The sequence below is a fragment of the Sparus aurata genome, chromosome 6 (genome assembly GCF_900880675.1).
Source record: "Sparus aurata chromosome 6, fSpaAur1.1, whole genome shotgun sequence".
Classification (NCBI taxonomy): Eukaryota; Metazoa; Chordata; class Actinopteri; order Spariformes; family Sparidae; genus Sparus; species Sparus aurata.
In genome coordinates, this window is record NC_044192.1 from 35,321,960 (window position 1) to 35,338,346 (window position 16,387).

The 16,387-nt window shown below is 42.6% G+C and overlaps 1 protein-coding gene across 5 annotated transcripts in view; it reads right to left on the minus strand.

Annotated features, from left to right (window-relative positions):
- Nucleotides 1-16,387, minus strand: part of LOC115583819 (dihydropyridine-sensitive L-type skeletal muscle calcium channel subunit alpha-1-like) — a 277,692-nt gene that overhangs the window by 168,166 nt on the left and 93,139 nt on the right. For all 5 annotated transcript variants that reach the window (XM_030421006.1, XM_030421010.1, XM_030421011.1 and 2 more), the window contains 2 exons: nucleotides 10,936-11,082; nucleotides 10,570-10,771 (listed from right to left, as the gene is read on the minus strand). In XM_030421006.1, coding sequence (XP_030276866.1) covers nucleotides 10,570-10,771; nucleotides 10,936-11,082 — 349 coding nt within the window. The remainder of the gene's footprint in view (nucleotides 1-10,569; nucleotides 10,772-10,935; nucleotides 11,083-16,387) is intronic.

The window sequence follows — 16,387 nt, forward strand, 5'->3', positions numbered from 1 at the left end:
TCTTATATTAACAGCAATCCACCATTTGAAACATGGTATTAGCACGTTAGCACAATAACTATTTATGTGGAACAGGGTGTCAATGGGGGAAAAATAAGGGTTTTTCTTAAATAAGTTTTATTTATCTAGTTGTAAGCCTACATAGAGTCGAGCGTATGACAGATATGAACTCGAGGTATGTTGCAATTGTCAAGTCACATCTGATCTTTCTAATGAATTGAAGGACTTGAAGGTGACATCAATATGTCACTATTTATGAGACTTAGGTATGTGTGAAGTTTAAGGAAATGGTGGCCATCTTGAATTGTGAGAACAAAGGAAGATTATGGGCTTATTACATATTACAGATGTTATTTCTGCGTGATAAAATGTAAAATTATTTATGGATAACGACCATATGATATGCAAAATATGAAACTTTATTACAATTACAACGTTCATGCTGATCGTGGCAATCATCTTTAATTTTTATAGATGTATATCTATTCTCCATGTTTAAACTTCCTTAAACTAGCTATGGTAAATAAATGTTACTAACAAGATCATCAACATCATATTTTATACCATGCAAGTAAGAAAACTGATCTAAATACTGTTGTCAGTATTTGTCAGCATTTTTAAAATGGCCACCACAGCCGCCATGTTGAATATTCATGATGGCCTGATATCCAATTTTTTCAGACTGCCTTTGGCCTTAAGTGTACCAAATTTCATGCTTTTATCACAAAGTGCACAATTTTTCAGCTAAGCCGCCCCACTACAAGGCAAAATGGCCTCCTTTTTAACACAAAAGCCCCTCCCCTGGGCATATCCACAGGATTTTATCATTATCATATTAATGGGCAGATGAAACATTTACAGGCTTTATAAACATGTGTGTTTTACATGTCTGAGCCATGGTATTCGCTGTATTCGATGTAATGGGAAGTGCGCCACCTAGTGGAGTACATGTGCTATTTTTAGTATGGAAGAACTTTGTCTTATTCCATATGTATCATATAAATTTCAAAGCTCTCAGCATGATAGTTTGGCTGAAATTAATGTTTGTAGTTTATCTTGTAATAGCTAAGCCATGCCCACATTGACCAGTCATGACCACCTTCAAGATATGGCCTCAGGATTGGCCCTTCATCATACCGACCAAATTTCGTAAAAATTGGTGGAGCCGTTCAAGAGATATAAACTTCCCATATTATTAGCGCCCCCTAGTGGCTAAAATTCGTAAAATTCGGCTCACCCCTTCCCAATTTCATGGCAATCAAGGATCTCAAATTTGGTGTTAATCGCATTTAGTTTGACCAAGATATCGAACAGTTTACATTTTTATAGCTAGCTACAGAAATGTGTTCATCAATAATGAACGCAGTTTTTGACCGAGCAAAAATCTTTGACAACTTTAGAGCAGGTCCAGCTGAAGAGGTGCCAAGTTTAACGCAGATCGGGACAAAATCCCAAGGAGGAGTTCGAAAAAGTAGGTTTTCTAGTTTTTGCGATTTAGCAAAAAAACTTTCTAGGCGCAAGTGGGCGTGGCCAATCGCAAAGTGATTCAGCTCCATTCAGGGAATCTGGGGATACGAGGTTTTTGAATGTGCGACATACAGTGTGGGAGTTATAGGCAAAAAGGCAGTGGCCTAGGTTATAGCGCCCCCTGCAGGCGAATATATGTAGGTTTTGTGTGTGAGATATTCGCAGGAGTCTAGACCAACCCTCCAAATTGCACCGCCCTCCGTTCCACGGTTTAGCACCACTTTAAGCCGGAGAAAAATAAAAATAAAAATCTTTACAATTACAATAGGGTTCCTAGCACCGCTGGTCCTAGGAAACGCGTATGCTTCCCTCGGCCCCTCGGGCTTGGCCCCCTAATTAAAGCTGCAAGCAGCTCGGTTGACAAGCCCTCGCAGTCCACGCCTGTCGGGGCATGCTGCTGTCAATGCATCCAGCCGTCGGACTTGTCAACGCTACGCCTACTGTTGAGGAAGTTTTTCCCATAATTTGGTGGGCTGCTCCTCCTGCCGGTATTAAAAAATGTATGCTGAAATCAGAAGAACTCCCTGCAATCTACATAAAGAGCAAATGATGACAGGAGTACAGTGTTTGACCCTATAGACTGCTAAACAGCATGATAGCTTTATATACTGACAGTTAACCACAGTAAATAATTAGACCTTTAAACTCTAATAAGTGTGGTCACAATCACAATAAATAGACGAGTTGCAAAATCGGCATTACAAACTAAATAATCATCATTAAGTCCTCACAATCCAAATGTAGCTGCAGTGCAAGCAAAGTGTGGCTAACTACTACTGAGACACAGGTTACTGAGCTTACTCAAACTCACAGAACATATTTCCATGTAAAATAACACAAACTACAATAGTGATCAAATTATCCATAACTACTATTTCCTCAAGAACGCACACATCATTAGAGAAACACACAGAAAGTCCATGCAACTTCACACTGTCTGCTCACTGACTGGTCTGCTGCATTTTAGTGTGACTGAGCATGTCCTGACTTGCTCACTGCTAGTTGGCTTTGCACCAGTAGAGGGTGCTGTTGCACCTTTACCTGTAGAGCTTTATTACAGTTTCTGTGGCTGCACATATGCTGGAGCAGTAGCAGAGGCAAAGTTTATAATGTCCCCATAAGAATGAATGGGAAAACGCCTCCCAAACTCCTGTCATTTTTGGAAAAAAATGTAATGATTATCGCCAAAATAGTTTTTCTAGCTGCTCTCCACTCTAGCGATGATGTCACGCACTCTAGCTCACGCAATACACACCCATTATAAAATCAGAAGGTGGCCTAAAAATCCTTAAAACTAAAACTGTGATGATTTCAAAACCATACAAGATTTTAAAAAGCTGAATAATGCCCACTAGTTCAAGGTCTTCTGACTCTTTAAAAGGTGGAATGGTGTCTGTAGCTCAAAGTATGAAGCACAAGAAGAGGTTGAAAGTCAATGAGTTCTGAAGAGGATTTGAAGATTTTCCCATTTACTTTCCATTCACAATAATTACACTGCCCCCAGAGCGCCACCTAGTTGCCATATTGCACCAAATTTTACACAAAGCCTCATCAGTCCATGGAACACAATTATGAACATTTACATGATAGTCAGACTGTATTTTTTAAAGATATGCAAGATTGTCTGTCTTCAACACAATATGCAGGAATTTGTTGTATTATAGTTTGCACATTTTATGGACTATCAACATTCTTTTGATACCTTTTTGTCAGGAGGGTCCACAGATGCTACATGCAAAGTTTGGTGCAAATCGGTCAAATTGTCTAGGAGGAGTTCGAAAAAGTAGGTTTTTCATTTGTCATGATTTTGCAAATGGAAAGTGAGCACGATTTAGCTGAATTGAGGGAACATGTCGGTATAAGCTTTAACAGTGTGCGACATATTATGTGGGAGTTATGGGCTAAAAAGGCTTTTGCATTGAAAATAGCGCCACCTGCTGGTCATTTTTGGTGTGTGAGTCACAGGGGCCATTCTATAGCACCTCTATGAATTTCATTTCCATAAGTGTTATGGTGTGGGCACAGTGCCAAATATTAAATCAGACGGCTACCAGAGCGCCACCTAGTGGCAGATTGGTAAACTCTTTATCAGCTGTCCTCAGAAGGGCACTGAGAATAACTGTACCAAGTTTCGTGTTAATCCGATGAATCGTTGTGGAGATATAAAATTCTTCAATTTAAAGAGCGCCACCTTGTGGTCATGCCTGAAATTTTGCACAGGGCCTCAGGGGCTCATGGTGAATTGGTACTGTGAGTTTCATGTCATTAGACCACACCAATGTAGAGATATGCAACACTTCCTGTTTTGAATCAAATCTGCAGGAAGTTGTTATTTAATAACTTGAGTAGTGTTGGGCCTATCAAAATTCTTTTAAAGGAGAACTTCAGTCGATTTCAACATGCAGCTTCATTGCTCAAGCTACCCTTGACTTGCCAGTACCGAAGACGCGAACACATTTGGTCCAACCATTACAGGGCTACGTGAACGGAGATTTAGCATTGACAGCTAACAGCATGGGGTCAGAACTTTACACTGTGTTTTAAGCATCTTAACATGCTCCACATCTCACACCAAAAGTTATGCAACATCAGCAGACACCTTACAACACAGCACTGTAGCGTGTATGACTCAAAATGAATAAAAAAGTCGTTTAAACAGTGTGTTTGTGCAAGCAGCTACATACTGGTTTGTTGACATCCGTGTCTTCCGGTAGCTAGACCAAACTAGTATATCCATAGAGTGTGCACTTAACAGGCTATTGTAAGGCTCATGGCTCATGACAAGCTGTAACATGGACATGTACATTATGCAGGGTTCGTACACATTTTTCAAGGTCAAATTCAAGCACTTTTCAAGCACTTTTAAGGGTCATCTTCAAATTTTTCCAGCACCTTATCGCTGGGGTAAAATACATATCTACAGGAATATATACACTCATTTTTATTTTTTTTCACTTTTTATCACAATTATGTACATTGTATTATGCTGTAAACATCTAAAATGATGTTTCATAATAGCAAAAAGTTTAGAAATTAAAGGAGAACACAAAGTTTTATCCAAAAAAATGGAAACCACTTGCCGTTCTTCAGGCACACCTGCACCGAGACATAGAGAGACCTGAGAGCACTAGGGGTGGTTAATCGGCCCAATTTCCCAATTCGATTCGATTCCGATTATTGAAGTCTCGATTCGATTACAAATCGATTTTCGATTATTAACGATTATCGATTCGATTTTCAATTATTAACGATTATTGATCTTCTATTTAACATCAGTCAGCTGCTGAATTATTTTACTTATCTTTTGAGTAATACCTCACAGCACCTTCAATATTGTATAGTGTAACTGTAAAAACAAAATCATTATTTTTTAATTTGTTTTAAATGTAGTGTTTCACTGTTAAAAGAAAGCTGCCAAACTCAGCAGCCGGACTCATGTAAGAAGCATTGTTGGTGACGAGAACCAGGGCGTGTTTCTCTATTCCCCACTCGTCAGCCATTGCTTTGAGAAACTCACACATATTTGCGCTTGTGTGGCTATCATTCATAGCTTTCGTCTGAAGTACGTAGGACATTAGCTTCCATTAACTGCTGACATAATGAGCTGTAACGGTCACATATGAGACTTTAGCTCTGGATGTCCAGGCATTGCAGGTTGAGGGACACTTGCACGGAAAGTTTTGTCTCCTTGTAAAGATTTAGAATCGATTTAAGTGTGAAAAAGCTCCGGGATGGAATAACATATCTTGGCTCCAGACTGTGGACCATGTAGCGGAAGCCAGTAAGAGGAGGACTCCAGTTTGTATTACTATTTAAGAAAAAAACAAAAAAGGAAAAAAAAAACAAAAAAAAAACAACCCTTTTTTGTTTTTTTTTTAAATCGATTTTTGGAAATTTAATAATCGGATCATAATCATCAGTATTATAATCGCGATTAATCAATAATCGATTTTTTTCACCACCCCTAGAGTGCACCCTGTAATTTTCTTTTTTGACATAAATTTTTATGTTTCAAAATGCAGTGTTGGGAGTAACACATAACAAAAGTAATGCAATTACTGTAATGCATTACTTTTTGCTGTAACGCAGTAATGTAAGGCATTACAAAAAATATATTTTACTCGGTACAAATCCCAGTAACAGCACAAGTAATTTAACGAAACATCTAGAGCGGTGCCACACTAACATTAAGCTAGTAACCAAAAGAAAGCAAACTGAGGATGAGAGCAGAGAAAAAAACTAAGCAGCAAAAACATTCTCCCGTTCTGCGATGCTTGAACCTCAAGAAGTGAGGAGACTGTGGCAGAGTATGTTGTCGAAGATATGCTGCCACTTTCAACAGTGGATTCTCCGTCTTTTACAAAAATTGTGAGCAAGATCCCCGTCCAGGCTAGCAAGGTAAGCTATCATTGCCTCAACAGGTTAGTGCTGCTGGGCTACTGACTATAACATATCAGCCAATAGAACAGCGACATAACGTCAATCTGTTTCACATCAGTCTGTATCCAGATAAAACATACAAAAACTTCATAAACATTAGCTAAAGGGCCTTACAATGTAGGCTAATCTTACTTTATTAGAAGTAAGTCATGAAAATGGGAGAAAAGTGAACATTTCCTTTTCACACTTAAAGCTCTTACGTATGTTAGTGCCTGGTGTGACGTTACAGAGACAAACTGAACAGTCAGTTTCTGACTCTGGCACTTTCAGCTCTGGTGCATCAAATTCCACCTTCTCTTCAACCATCCTTCTCTATTGCTACCAGTCTGCATGTGTAACGACACACGGACAATCAGGCGCTAACCTAACGAGGACACTTAACGTGATTAGTGGTGCGTTAATTATTATTTAGTGTGTTAAGGTTTAGCTAACGTCAGTGGTTAACAAGTGTTAATGTGCAGTGTTGACCTAAGTTACTCAAAAAGTCTTAACTTACATTTCTTGTGACTGGAGAGCGCAGACTCTCCCATTGCACACATCTGCAAATCTTTTTGCAGACCTTGCATGATGCCACTCTTTGATTCGGTCTTTATCTTAACCATAGTTTGTAGTTATCATTTTCAAGCCAACGCTTGTTAAAACAATAGCTTCCCGGCATTTTGTCATCTCCTGCTGTCTCTCTTCGAAAGGGGCGGGGTCACACACAGACCGGCAGGTCGCGGAGAGGAGCAGAGAGGCTCAGCGGAGCCCAGGAGGAAACATCTCCACATATGGATCTCTTACTGATTTTATTTCTCCTTGTAAGCAAACTATCCAGTCTGATCCCAATTTTGTGAAAGACAGAGTATATGACATTAGCATAGACATAATGTCAAGCACTTTCAAGCACTTAAACTAAAATCCAAGCACTTTTCAGACCTTGAAAACACAACATTGAAATTCAAGCACTTTCACGGATTTCAAGCACCCGTACGAACCCTGATTATGAACAGAAAAACGAAATAGCTGGAATACGTTTCCGTCTCCGCCAGTGAGGGAGTAAGCGCACGCTCGACGGATTGACTAATTTGGTCTAGCTACCGGAAGACACAGATGTCAACAAACCGGTATGTAGCTCCTTGTACTGTAAGCTTGCCAGTACTGGGAAGTCAAGGGTAGCTTGAGCAATGAAGCTGCATGTTAAAATCGACCAAAGTTCTCCTTCAAATCGGTGAAATCACCTGGGAGGAGTTCGAAAAAGTAGGTTTTCAACATTTTGCGGAAATGGGCGTGGCCTACACCACAAGACTCAGCACAATTCACTAGAGATGCACCGATCAGGATTTTTGGGGCCGATCACCGATCACCGATCACCAAAAGCAGTATCTGCCGATCCCGATATTGCCGATCACCGATCACAGTGTCAAATCCATAAATTCTTCTATATTGTTGTCTTGTGTAACTTTCATATATTTAATTAATGATTCTTCTTACACAACATTGACATTGTATTATTAAGTATAAAAATTAGGAGATGAGAAAGTATCATGAATTGACCACCGTTTTATTGCAGGCTGAGGCAATGTGCAGTATTTCACACTCTAGAGACTCTCTTAGAGACAACTTGGACTCAGCTTACATAGAGTAACTGTAGATTACTAGTGGGAATGCATGTAGTCAGGGTGGGAATTTTGTCATTTTAGGGGCAAGTCCATTTGGCCTTCAGTTTTTTTTCCAGGGGCACCAAGGCCACATGACAGGGCACAAAGGCCACTGAGTAAAATTTGTTGATTTACCTTTCAGACTGATACCATAACATCCTAATTTATAATAAGACATGGATTATGTATTAACACATTTTTTAAATACCAAAATCAAGTTAAAGTTACATTAGAAAGTAGTTTTTGTTAAGTAGGGTTAGGGTGAGGTGATTTTTGTGACACCACACTGAATATTAGTGTTATTGAATATTTCTCCCTATAGAAATTCCCCAAAATTATGGCAAAGCTCATTTTTTCCAAACAAAAAATTGTAGAATAACAGCAGGAGACCATGGATGTGTGGAGTGATTTTGGTGGCACTATACTCTGAATAAAAGTGAAGTTATTGAATATTTTTTGTAGTTTCTCTTTTCAGTGTTGCACTTTGTAGACGGTCCCTGCGCCCTCGTCTCACAGCTGGCTGACCATACAGACCAGAGTTAATGTCCAGGCGCTCGTTTAGATGAAAATACGGTTCTAGCTCGTTGTCTTCCTCACTACGGTAGGAAAGTTCCGTCGTTTGTGTTTTAACAAGGTTTCACTTATGAGTTATTGATCCGGGAAGTTCGAATCTGTGAATATATTTCCAACTTTACCAAACTAAATCGTACCACATAAGTCAGTTACGTATCATGTAAAAACCGGCTGCGCTCGCTCGCTGTGCTGTAAGTTTCGTTCTTCTGTTTTGAGACGCTGCTGCTGTTTGAGAGGCTTTCACGTGAGATCATCGTGATGATGAGACTCCACCACTGAAGTTACTGTGAGTGACTACTGTGCACTCGGGTGGCTGTAATTAAAGGCAAGCCCGCTACGCTGACCGGGCCAGGGGCACAGAGGCCACTGTGGCCGTACGATGAGTTTTTTTTCACGCTGCATCAAGGCCAAAGTGCGGGGCAACAGCGGCCATGGCCGCCGTGAAATTCCCACCCTGCATGCAGTCAATGCACTGTCTCTATATTGAAACGTCATCTGATCGGCCTGATTTGATCTATTTTGAGAACTCCGACCAAAACTGATAGGGGCATTATCGGCCGATTGCGATCGGTTGCCGATCGAGCGGTGCATCTCTACAATTCACTGAACGCGTGGATATAAGGTTTTTGAATATGCAACAAAGTATATGGGAGTTATGAGCCAAAACGCACTTTCCTTAATTACAGCGCCACCTAGTGGTGGAAATTCAGAACGACAATAGATTATAAAATATTTCTCCAGGTGTGACTTATATTCCAAGTTTGGTGAGTTTTGGGGTATGTTCAGGCAGTGAAAAATGTGGCTGAAACGAGTATCCGGTACGGATAAAGCACTTTTGCCGAGTACGAGTGTTATACGTGTAATACGAGTCAATATCTGTGCTCGGATTGAATGAAAATCCTCATTGGGTAGCTGACTGTGTCTGTGATAGGCTGGTAGTCACAGCGCCCCTCCCTTACACACATACAGATGTGTTTCTGTGTCCCGCTCTGCTCACTCACACACAGAACAGCTGTCTGTCTCTCCCTCAGTCATTCAGGTTCGCTGTCTTTTCCTCTAACGTTTAGGGTTTATTCAGCTTCAGGTTTGTTTTTACTTCGGTTTGTACTCACTTATTAACCAGTAGAGTTCTGGTAAACTTGGGTTCGTTCAGACGTGGTGCTTGATAGAATGTGACTCGCGTTGCGTCTCTGCCTGTTGGAGATTTTTTTTCTTTTTTTTTTTTAACTGTCAGCTCTCTCTCTCTCTCTCTCTCTCTGCCAGTTGTCGGAGTTTTTTTTGTTTTTTTTAAACCGTCAGCTGGCTCTAACCAGTTTTTTTGACGTCACGCACTGAGTGTCTGACACTTTCTTGCTGAATTTCATAAAAAAATAAAGGTAGTAGTGCAATAAATAATATTACAAATTAAGCTACACACACATACACACACACACCTGGTGTGGATATAAAAACAAATAAAAAAAGAACCAGAAAAAAAATAAAAAATCACACTGATCATAAAAAAAATTAAAAGTTAAAAAGAGAAAGTTATGTTGAGTATGAAAACTCTTGTTCATTACATTTTACTTCATAATTGCAACCGCATGTGTTGTATTCATTGTTGCAAAACTTGTTCTGTAAATAGTTTGTTTGCTATCATGATCAAAACCATCGATCTGAAGCTCAATGCTGATGCTGTCCTGTAAATAGTTTTCTAATCAGCAATAAATAACATACCGGTTAAAGCCACGCCCATTTCAAGACCCACGTCCGGGTTAAATCCCGCCCACTTCCGGGTTAGGTCCCGCCCATTCCGAGTACAGATACAGATACAGATAATTCATATGGTTAACAGATACAGATACAGATACAGATAATGCTGTACTCGCTCATCCCTACAATTTATTAATGGTCTAATGACCCGTCCTACTCTTCTGAAGGGCGGAAATGACTTTGCCCCTTTTTTGCCTGCAGGCGAGGACAAGGTGAGTGTGATATGTTTCATCCATTTGTGAATGTGTACTGATTGTGTGAGTATGTATGTTTCCAGAAAACTGCAGAGTGAACAAGTGTGCACCTACTAACACTCACACTACTAAAACAGTTAAGGGCATGAATTTACTCCGACGTGGACGGGACCTAGAGCCGTGTGTCGGACGTGTGTGTGTCCGAGAGCCGTCAGTCGGGCGTGTGTGTGTGTGTGTGTCGGAGAGCGGTGTGTGTGCTCCGACCTGAATGGGTCCAAGAGCCCTGCACCAGGCGTGTGTGTGCGCATAGGTGTGTGTGCTGCTTTCAGCCAGTGACACCACGGAGCGATATGCATTATGTGTGTATGTGTGTGTGTGTGTGTTTGTATGCTGCCCACAGTTAGTGACGGAGCCGCTCCGTCTCACAGTCATTTTTAACATACCTGGTTTTTATCCAGCTCACAGTTTTTATACTCCTGCTCTCCTTGCTCTTGGAAGGTGACGATGACGAAGCCCACAAATATATTCATCATGAAGAAGGCGATAAGGATGAGGTAGATGATAAAGAAGATTGAAATGGCCACTCGGTTGTTGTAGACTGGGCCTTTATCCTCTAAGTTTGAATCAATGGCTTTATATAGTATCCTAGGTAAATAAAAAAAAGGCTTTTGTACACACACACATAATAGTCACACAAATCCAAACACATGTAAATTGCAGACTGGCAGCAGATCACTGAATTGTGAGATGCCAATGCTGTGATAAACAGGAACCATCATAGAATTGGTGTAAAACAGAGAAGAACTCACTTTGGCCATCCTTCAAATGTAGAAATGGTGAAGAGAGCCAGCATTCCATTAAAGATGTTATCAAAGTTTAGTTCTGAGTTGGCCCATTCCCTCCTATGGACTTCCATTTCATGAAGTGCTCCTTCCTGGTACTTTATATACCAGCCTCTAACCCACAAAGTGGGTGGGAAAGACAGACAAGATGAGAAGGAGGGCTATTGTCAAAATCACCTTAATCATGACACTTTGCAGGGTTCACAAATTAGATTTAAGAGCATTTAAAACATTCAACAGAGTTAATGTTGGAGCCATTTTTGTTCATTTTTAGTTACTTATTTTAATGCATGAGAAATGCCACCATCTGGTGTTGACCAGTGGTATTGACAAAAGGCCTTTATAATCAAGTCACTAATTGCATGCAGGCGTGCAAACAAACACTTAAAGCGAAACTCTCGCCAAAAAGCAACCAAGGCTTTATTTATTAGGCAAAAAGTGTCGATCCCCGAGTGCGACCTGACAGGCACGCTTGAGGAGCGGTTCACAATTACTCTCCTGCCTGTCAGGTTGCACTCGGGGATCGACACTTTTTGTCTGGCATGACAGCGACGCGCAGGAGGTGCAGCAGCTAAAGTGAGTAGTTCAAAAACCTTCTTTTTCATAAACTCTGTGTACACAAACAATGTTCTCAATGCTCGTGTTCATGAGTAGAGACCCTGGTGATGCTACGAGCAAAGTTTCATGTTGTGTCGAGCCTTCTTAGTGTTCTAAAAATAGCGATTTTGATGCTAGCATGTCTTGCCCCATGCACTCCCGTTCAAAATTAACGTGCCCAAAACCGAAACTACGGTAAATCTTAAAAGTGCCTCTTTCGTCGTAATGATGCTTTCACACGAAGGTTTGACTCATATTCAATCCCAAATAAAGCCTTGGTTGCTTTTTGGCGAGAGTTTCGCTTTAATGCTGAGAGAGCAGTCTTTTACTGCTCTGCTCTGCTTTGATACTCAACACTTATAGAACGCTACTTTTTGGATATCACAATTAATCGAGTGATATTAGCGTATGTTTTGTTTATTTGTACTTTTTAGTTCATTCGATTTAATTGATGCATGTTAGAGATAAGAGCCAAGACATGCACACGCTCACACACAATCCACACATAACCAACCTGACAGACTAAAATCAACTTCAGCGAACCAAGTAAGTGCAATAACAAGAAAACTCGAAGCACATTAAAAAAAAACTTGACGGCATAAAGGCTTAAGCTAAGCACCACATTAAGAAAGCTATTGACCTAACGGTGAATATGAGCCCCTTTGGCTGGTATGATCTTGTGACCGTGCAAATCATCATATATTTGGGTGTGGAATGTATACAGCAGGGCTTGCTCCATCCTAATTACCACTGCTTAAGTGGCCTTGAGGGAAGGCCTTGATCCAAATTGTTTCAGTGGAGCTGCTCAGTGGCCCACAGTTCAGTGTGATTGTCCTCTGCAGTGTCCAGATTTGAATGTGTAACTGTGTGAATGAGAGTGAAAAGAGAGTATGGCTCTCAGTAAACCCCTATTTTTTTTTATTGTTTAGTCATTACCAGCTGTATGTCAAAACAATAAGTCCTAAAAATATAATCCAAATGAATATGATCTGGACCCAAAGAAAAATAGATGAGGACAAACGGATGGATTGATTTAAGTTAATTATGTTTGTCCAAAATTTAAAATTGACATTAGCTATTGTAGCAACCAGGACAGTCCCACTTTGATCTGCCTCACACATTGTATGGGAGACTATCACAGTTGGTTCCCATACAAAAGCTTATGTGAGAAGTTGTGTGCTGCTTTATATTGCAGGTGGGAAAGTCACCACCTAACCAGACATACATTTGTCAACCAACCAATTTGTCTTCACGCTTTTTTTCATAGAAAATGCTTCAGTTAAAGCATAAATCTTACTTTTGTCTTGCACTTTGTTTTTATGTGTGTAGTGGGCTTTTGTGCTTGGGAACTGTCTCACATGCAGTGAATGAGGTCACACTCTTCGAAAAAAGTATTCCGAAAGGGTCCTTCCTGAAGGGCTATGGTTCTACCTAGCAACATTTGCTTTTGAAGACAGCGTTCTTTAAGGGTTCTTTGTAAGAATAAGGGTTCCATTAAGAACATTTTTCTAAGCAGTTGTTGAAATCCCTGGCATTAAAAGATCCTCGCCCTCAAATATTCAAATGTTTACTCATGTTTCAAAAGGATTTTTTAAATGTATATTCATGTACCTGTATTGAACAGACAATATGTGAATTGGTTAGTCCTTCCAAGGTGAGATACATTGTGTGTTGGTATTGTAGGCTGTGCAGATTGAGACCATAGAGACAAGGGTTGAGATTAGGAGCATTTGTCCATTGAAGAACATTTATTTATTTATTTATTTTTGATTTATAATACATGATGTACAACACTTAACTAGTGCTTTTATAAAGAGTGACAACGAATACAGCACATGCATAGAATTAGGGATGCACCCATCCAATACTTATATTGGTGTGATAAGGACTTGTTCAGCTGGATGTGTTGTTCGTGAAAATGTACAGGCAGATAGGCATAGCAAATTAAACACTAACAAAGAGGAACATCTGCATTTTACAATATAAAACAGAAAGCTTAACAAACTACTAGGTTAGCTAGAGGATGAGGCCCCTACATTGTACTAAAACTGAGATGGTTGGAGCTGGCCAAAAGTATGGATTTCTATAAAAGGACAGAGAGACAATCCAGTCAACTTTAGGGTGCAAGACCCAAGGAGTGACAGCATCAGAGTAAGGTAATGTATAGAAGAGGAACCCTCAATCCACCAAAGTGACCAATTAGAAGAAGTACGTAGGTGCAGGTGAAGAGACTTTAAAAAGGCCCGCACAGGCCGATGAGGTTAGATAGTTACTTGTAGATTACCTAGATTAAAGGTTCAAGAGGATTTCTGGTAGAGCAGAGGGAAAAGCTTTAGGCAGAACTCCGCCAGATATTGGAAACACCGGGTGTGGCCACACTGGTTAGCACGCAGGCTTGAGATCTGTTTCTATAAAGATTACTCTATCATCCTACCTAGCCTTGCCTCCGTAGATTCTTTTATCACAAACTACATGCCGACACCTTTAGAGGAAGACAGCCCAGAAACAACAACAGCACTAGGCATGATGGGAAATGTGAGCCTTTACTATAAGAAGATTCTGAATTTGTGTCTGCATCCCCACTATCTCCCCCGCATTTCTACTGTTGTATTTTTGTATACAGAAGGAGATTGAATTGAATCAGGAACCTTGAGATTGTGGCCTTGAGATCCCCTCTCCGGGAACCATCACCTTAGGAGAGGTTTGAGTGTCCCAATGAACCTGGGAGCTAGGTTGTCAGGAGCCATGTGCTCCCGGTAGGGTCTCCCAAGGCAAATTGGTCTCAGGCGAGGGGCCAGACTAAGTATGGTTCAAAATACCCCATGAGAAATAGAGGTGTGAGGCGAGAGACCCTGCCCGGAGGAAGCCCGGGGCCCACGTCCGGAGCCAGGCCTGGACGGAGGGCCCATGAGCGAGCGCCTGGTGGCCCGAAAGAGCAACGTGGCACTTCTCCCTCCCCCATCCCGTGGACCCACCATCTGCAGGAGAAACCGCTGGGGTCGGGTGCGTTGCCACATGGGTAGCAGTGGTGGTGGTGGGCCTTGGCCGCCCACACCTGGGCGGCAGAGGCTGACTCTGGGGACGTGGAATGTCACCTCTCTTGGGGGGAAGGAGCCGGAGCTGGTGCGGGAGGTTGAGCGTTACCGGTTGGATCTGGTGGGGCTTGCCTCCACGCACAGCATCGGCTCTGGATCAAAACTCCTGGAAAGGGGCTGGACACTATTCTTCTCCGGAGTTGCCAAAGGTGTGAGGCGCCGGGCGGGTGTGGGGATACTCACAAGTCCCCTGCTGAGCGCCGCCGTGTTAGAGTTTACCCCGTTGGACGAGAGGGTCGCCTCCCTTCGCCTAAGGGTTGGGGGGGAAAACTCTGACTGTCGTCTGTGCGTATGCACCGAACAGCAGTTCGGAGTATGCGGCCTTCTTGGAGGTCCTGGCTAGGGCCCTGCAAGGGGCCCCAGTGGGGGACTCCGTAGTCTTACTGGGGGACTTCAACGCGCACGTCGGCAATGATGGAGATACCTGGAGGGGCGTGATTGGGAGGAACGGCCTCCCCGATCTGAACCCGAGTGGTGTTCTATTATTAGACTTCTGTGCTAGTCACAGTCTGTCTATAATGAACACATGTTCGAACACAAGGATACTCATAAGTGTACGTGGTACCAGAGCACCCTAGGTCGAAGGTCAATGATCGATTTTGTGATCGTATCATCTGATCTTCGACCGTGTGTTTTGGACACTCGGGTAAAGAGAGGGGCAGAGCTGTCAACTGATCACCACCTGGTGGTGAGTTGGTTTCGGTGGCAGGGGAAATCCCTGGACAGACCTGGTAAGCCCAAACGAGTAGTGCGGGTAAGCTGGGAACGTCTGGGGGAGGCCCCTGTCCGAGAAGCCTTCAACTCCCACCTCCGAAGGAGCTTCTCTAGCATCCCTGTGGAGGCTGGGGATATCGAACCTGAATGGACGATGTTCAAAGCTTCCATTGTTGAAGCCGAGCTGTGTCCTGTGGCCATAGGATCTTAGGTGCCTCAAGGGGTGGCAACCCTTGGACACCGTGGTGGACACCGGTAGTCAGGGAAGCCGTCCGACTGAAGAAGGAGTTCTTCAGGGACATGTTGTCCCGGGGGACTCCTGAGGCAGTTTTGGGGCACCGACGGGCCCGAAGGACAGCAGCCGCAGCTGTTGCAGAGGCAAAGCAGCGGGTGTGGGAGGAGTTCGGCGAGGCCATGGAGAAGGACTTTCGGGCGGCGCCAAAGCGCTTTTGGAAAACTGTCCGTCACCTCAGGAGGGGGAAACGGGGAACCATCCAAGCTGTGTACAGCAAGGATGGGGCCTTGTTGACTTCGACTGAGGAGGTCATAGGACGGTGGAAGGAGTACTTTGGTGACCTCCTGAATCCCACCCACCCACCCTCTGTAATGGAGACAGAGATGGAGGATGATGGGGTATCATCGCCGATTTCCCTGAGTGAAGTCACTGTTGTAGTCAAACAACTCAACAGTGGCAAAGCCCCAGGGATCGATGAGATACCACCAGAAATGCTGAAGGCTCTGGGTGTTGAGGGGCTGTCTTGGTTGACACGCTCTTCAACATTGCGTGGGGGTCAGGGTCAGTGCCGAAGGAGTGGCAAACAGGTGTGGTGGTCCCTCTCTTTAAGAAAGGGGACCAGAGGGTGTGTGCCAATTACAGAGGTATCACACTACTCAGCCTGCCTGGGAAAGTCTACTCCAAGGAGCTGGAAAGGAGGGTCCGGCCGATTGTCGAACCTCAGATTGAAGAGGAACAATGCGGATTCCGTCCTGGTCGTGGAACAACGGACCAGCTC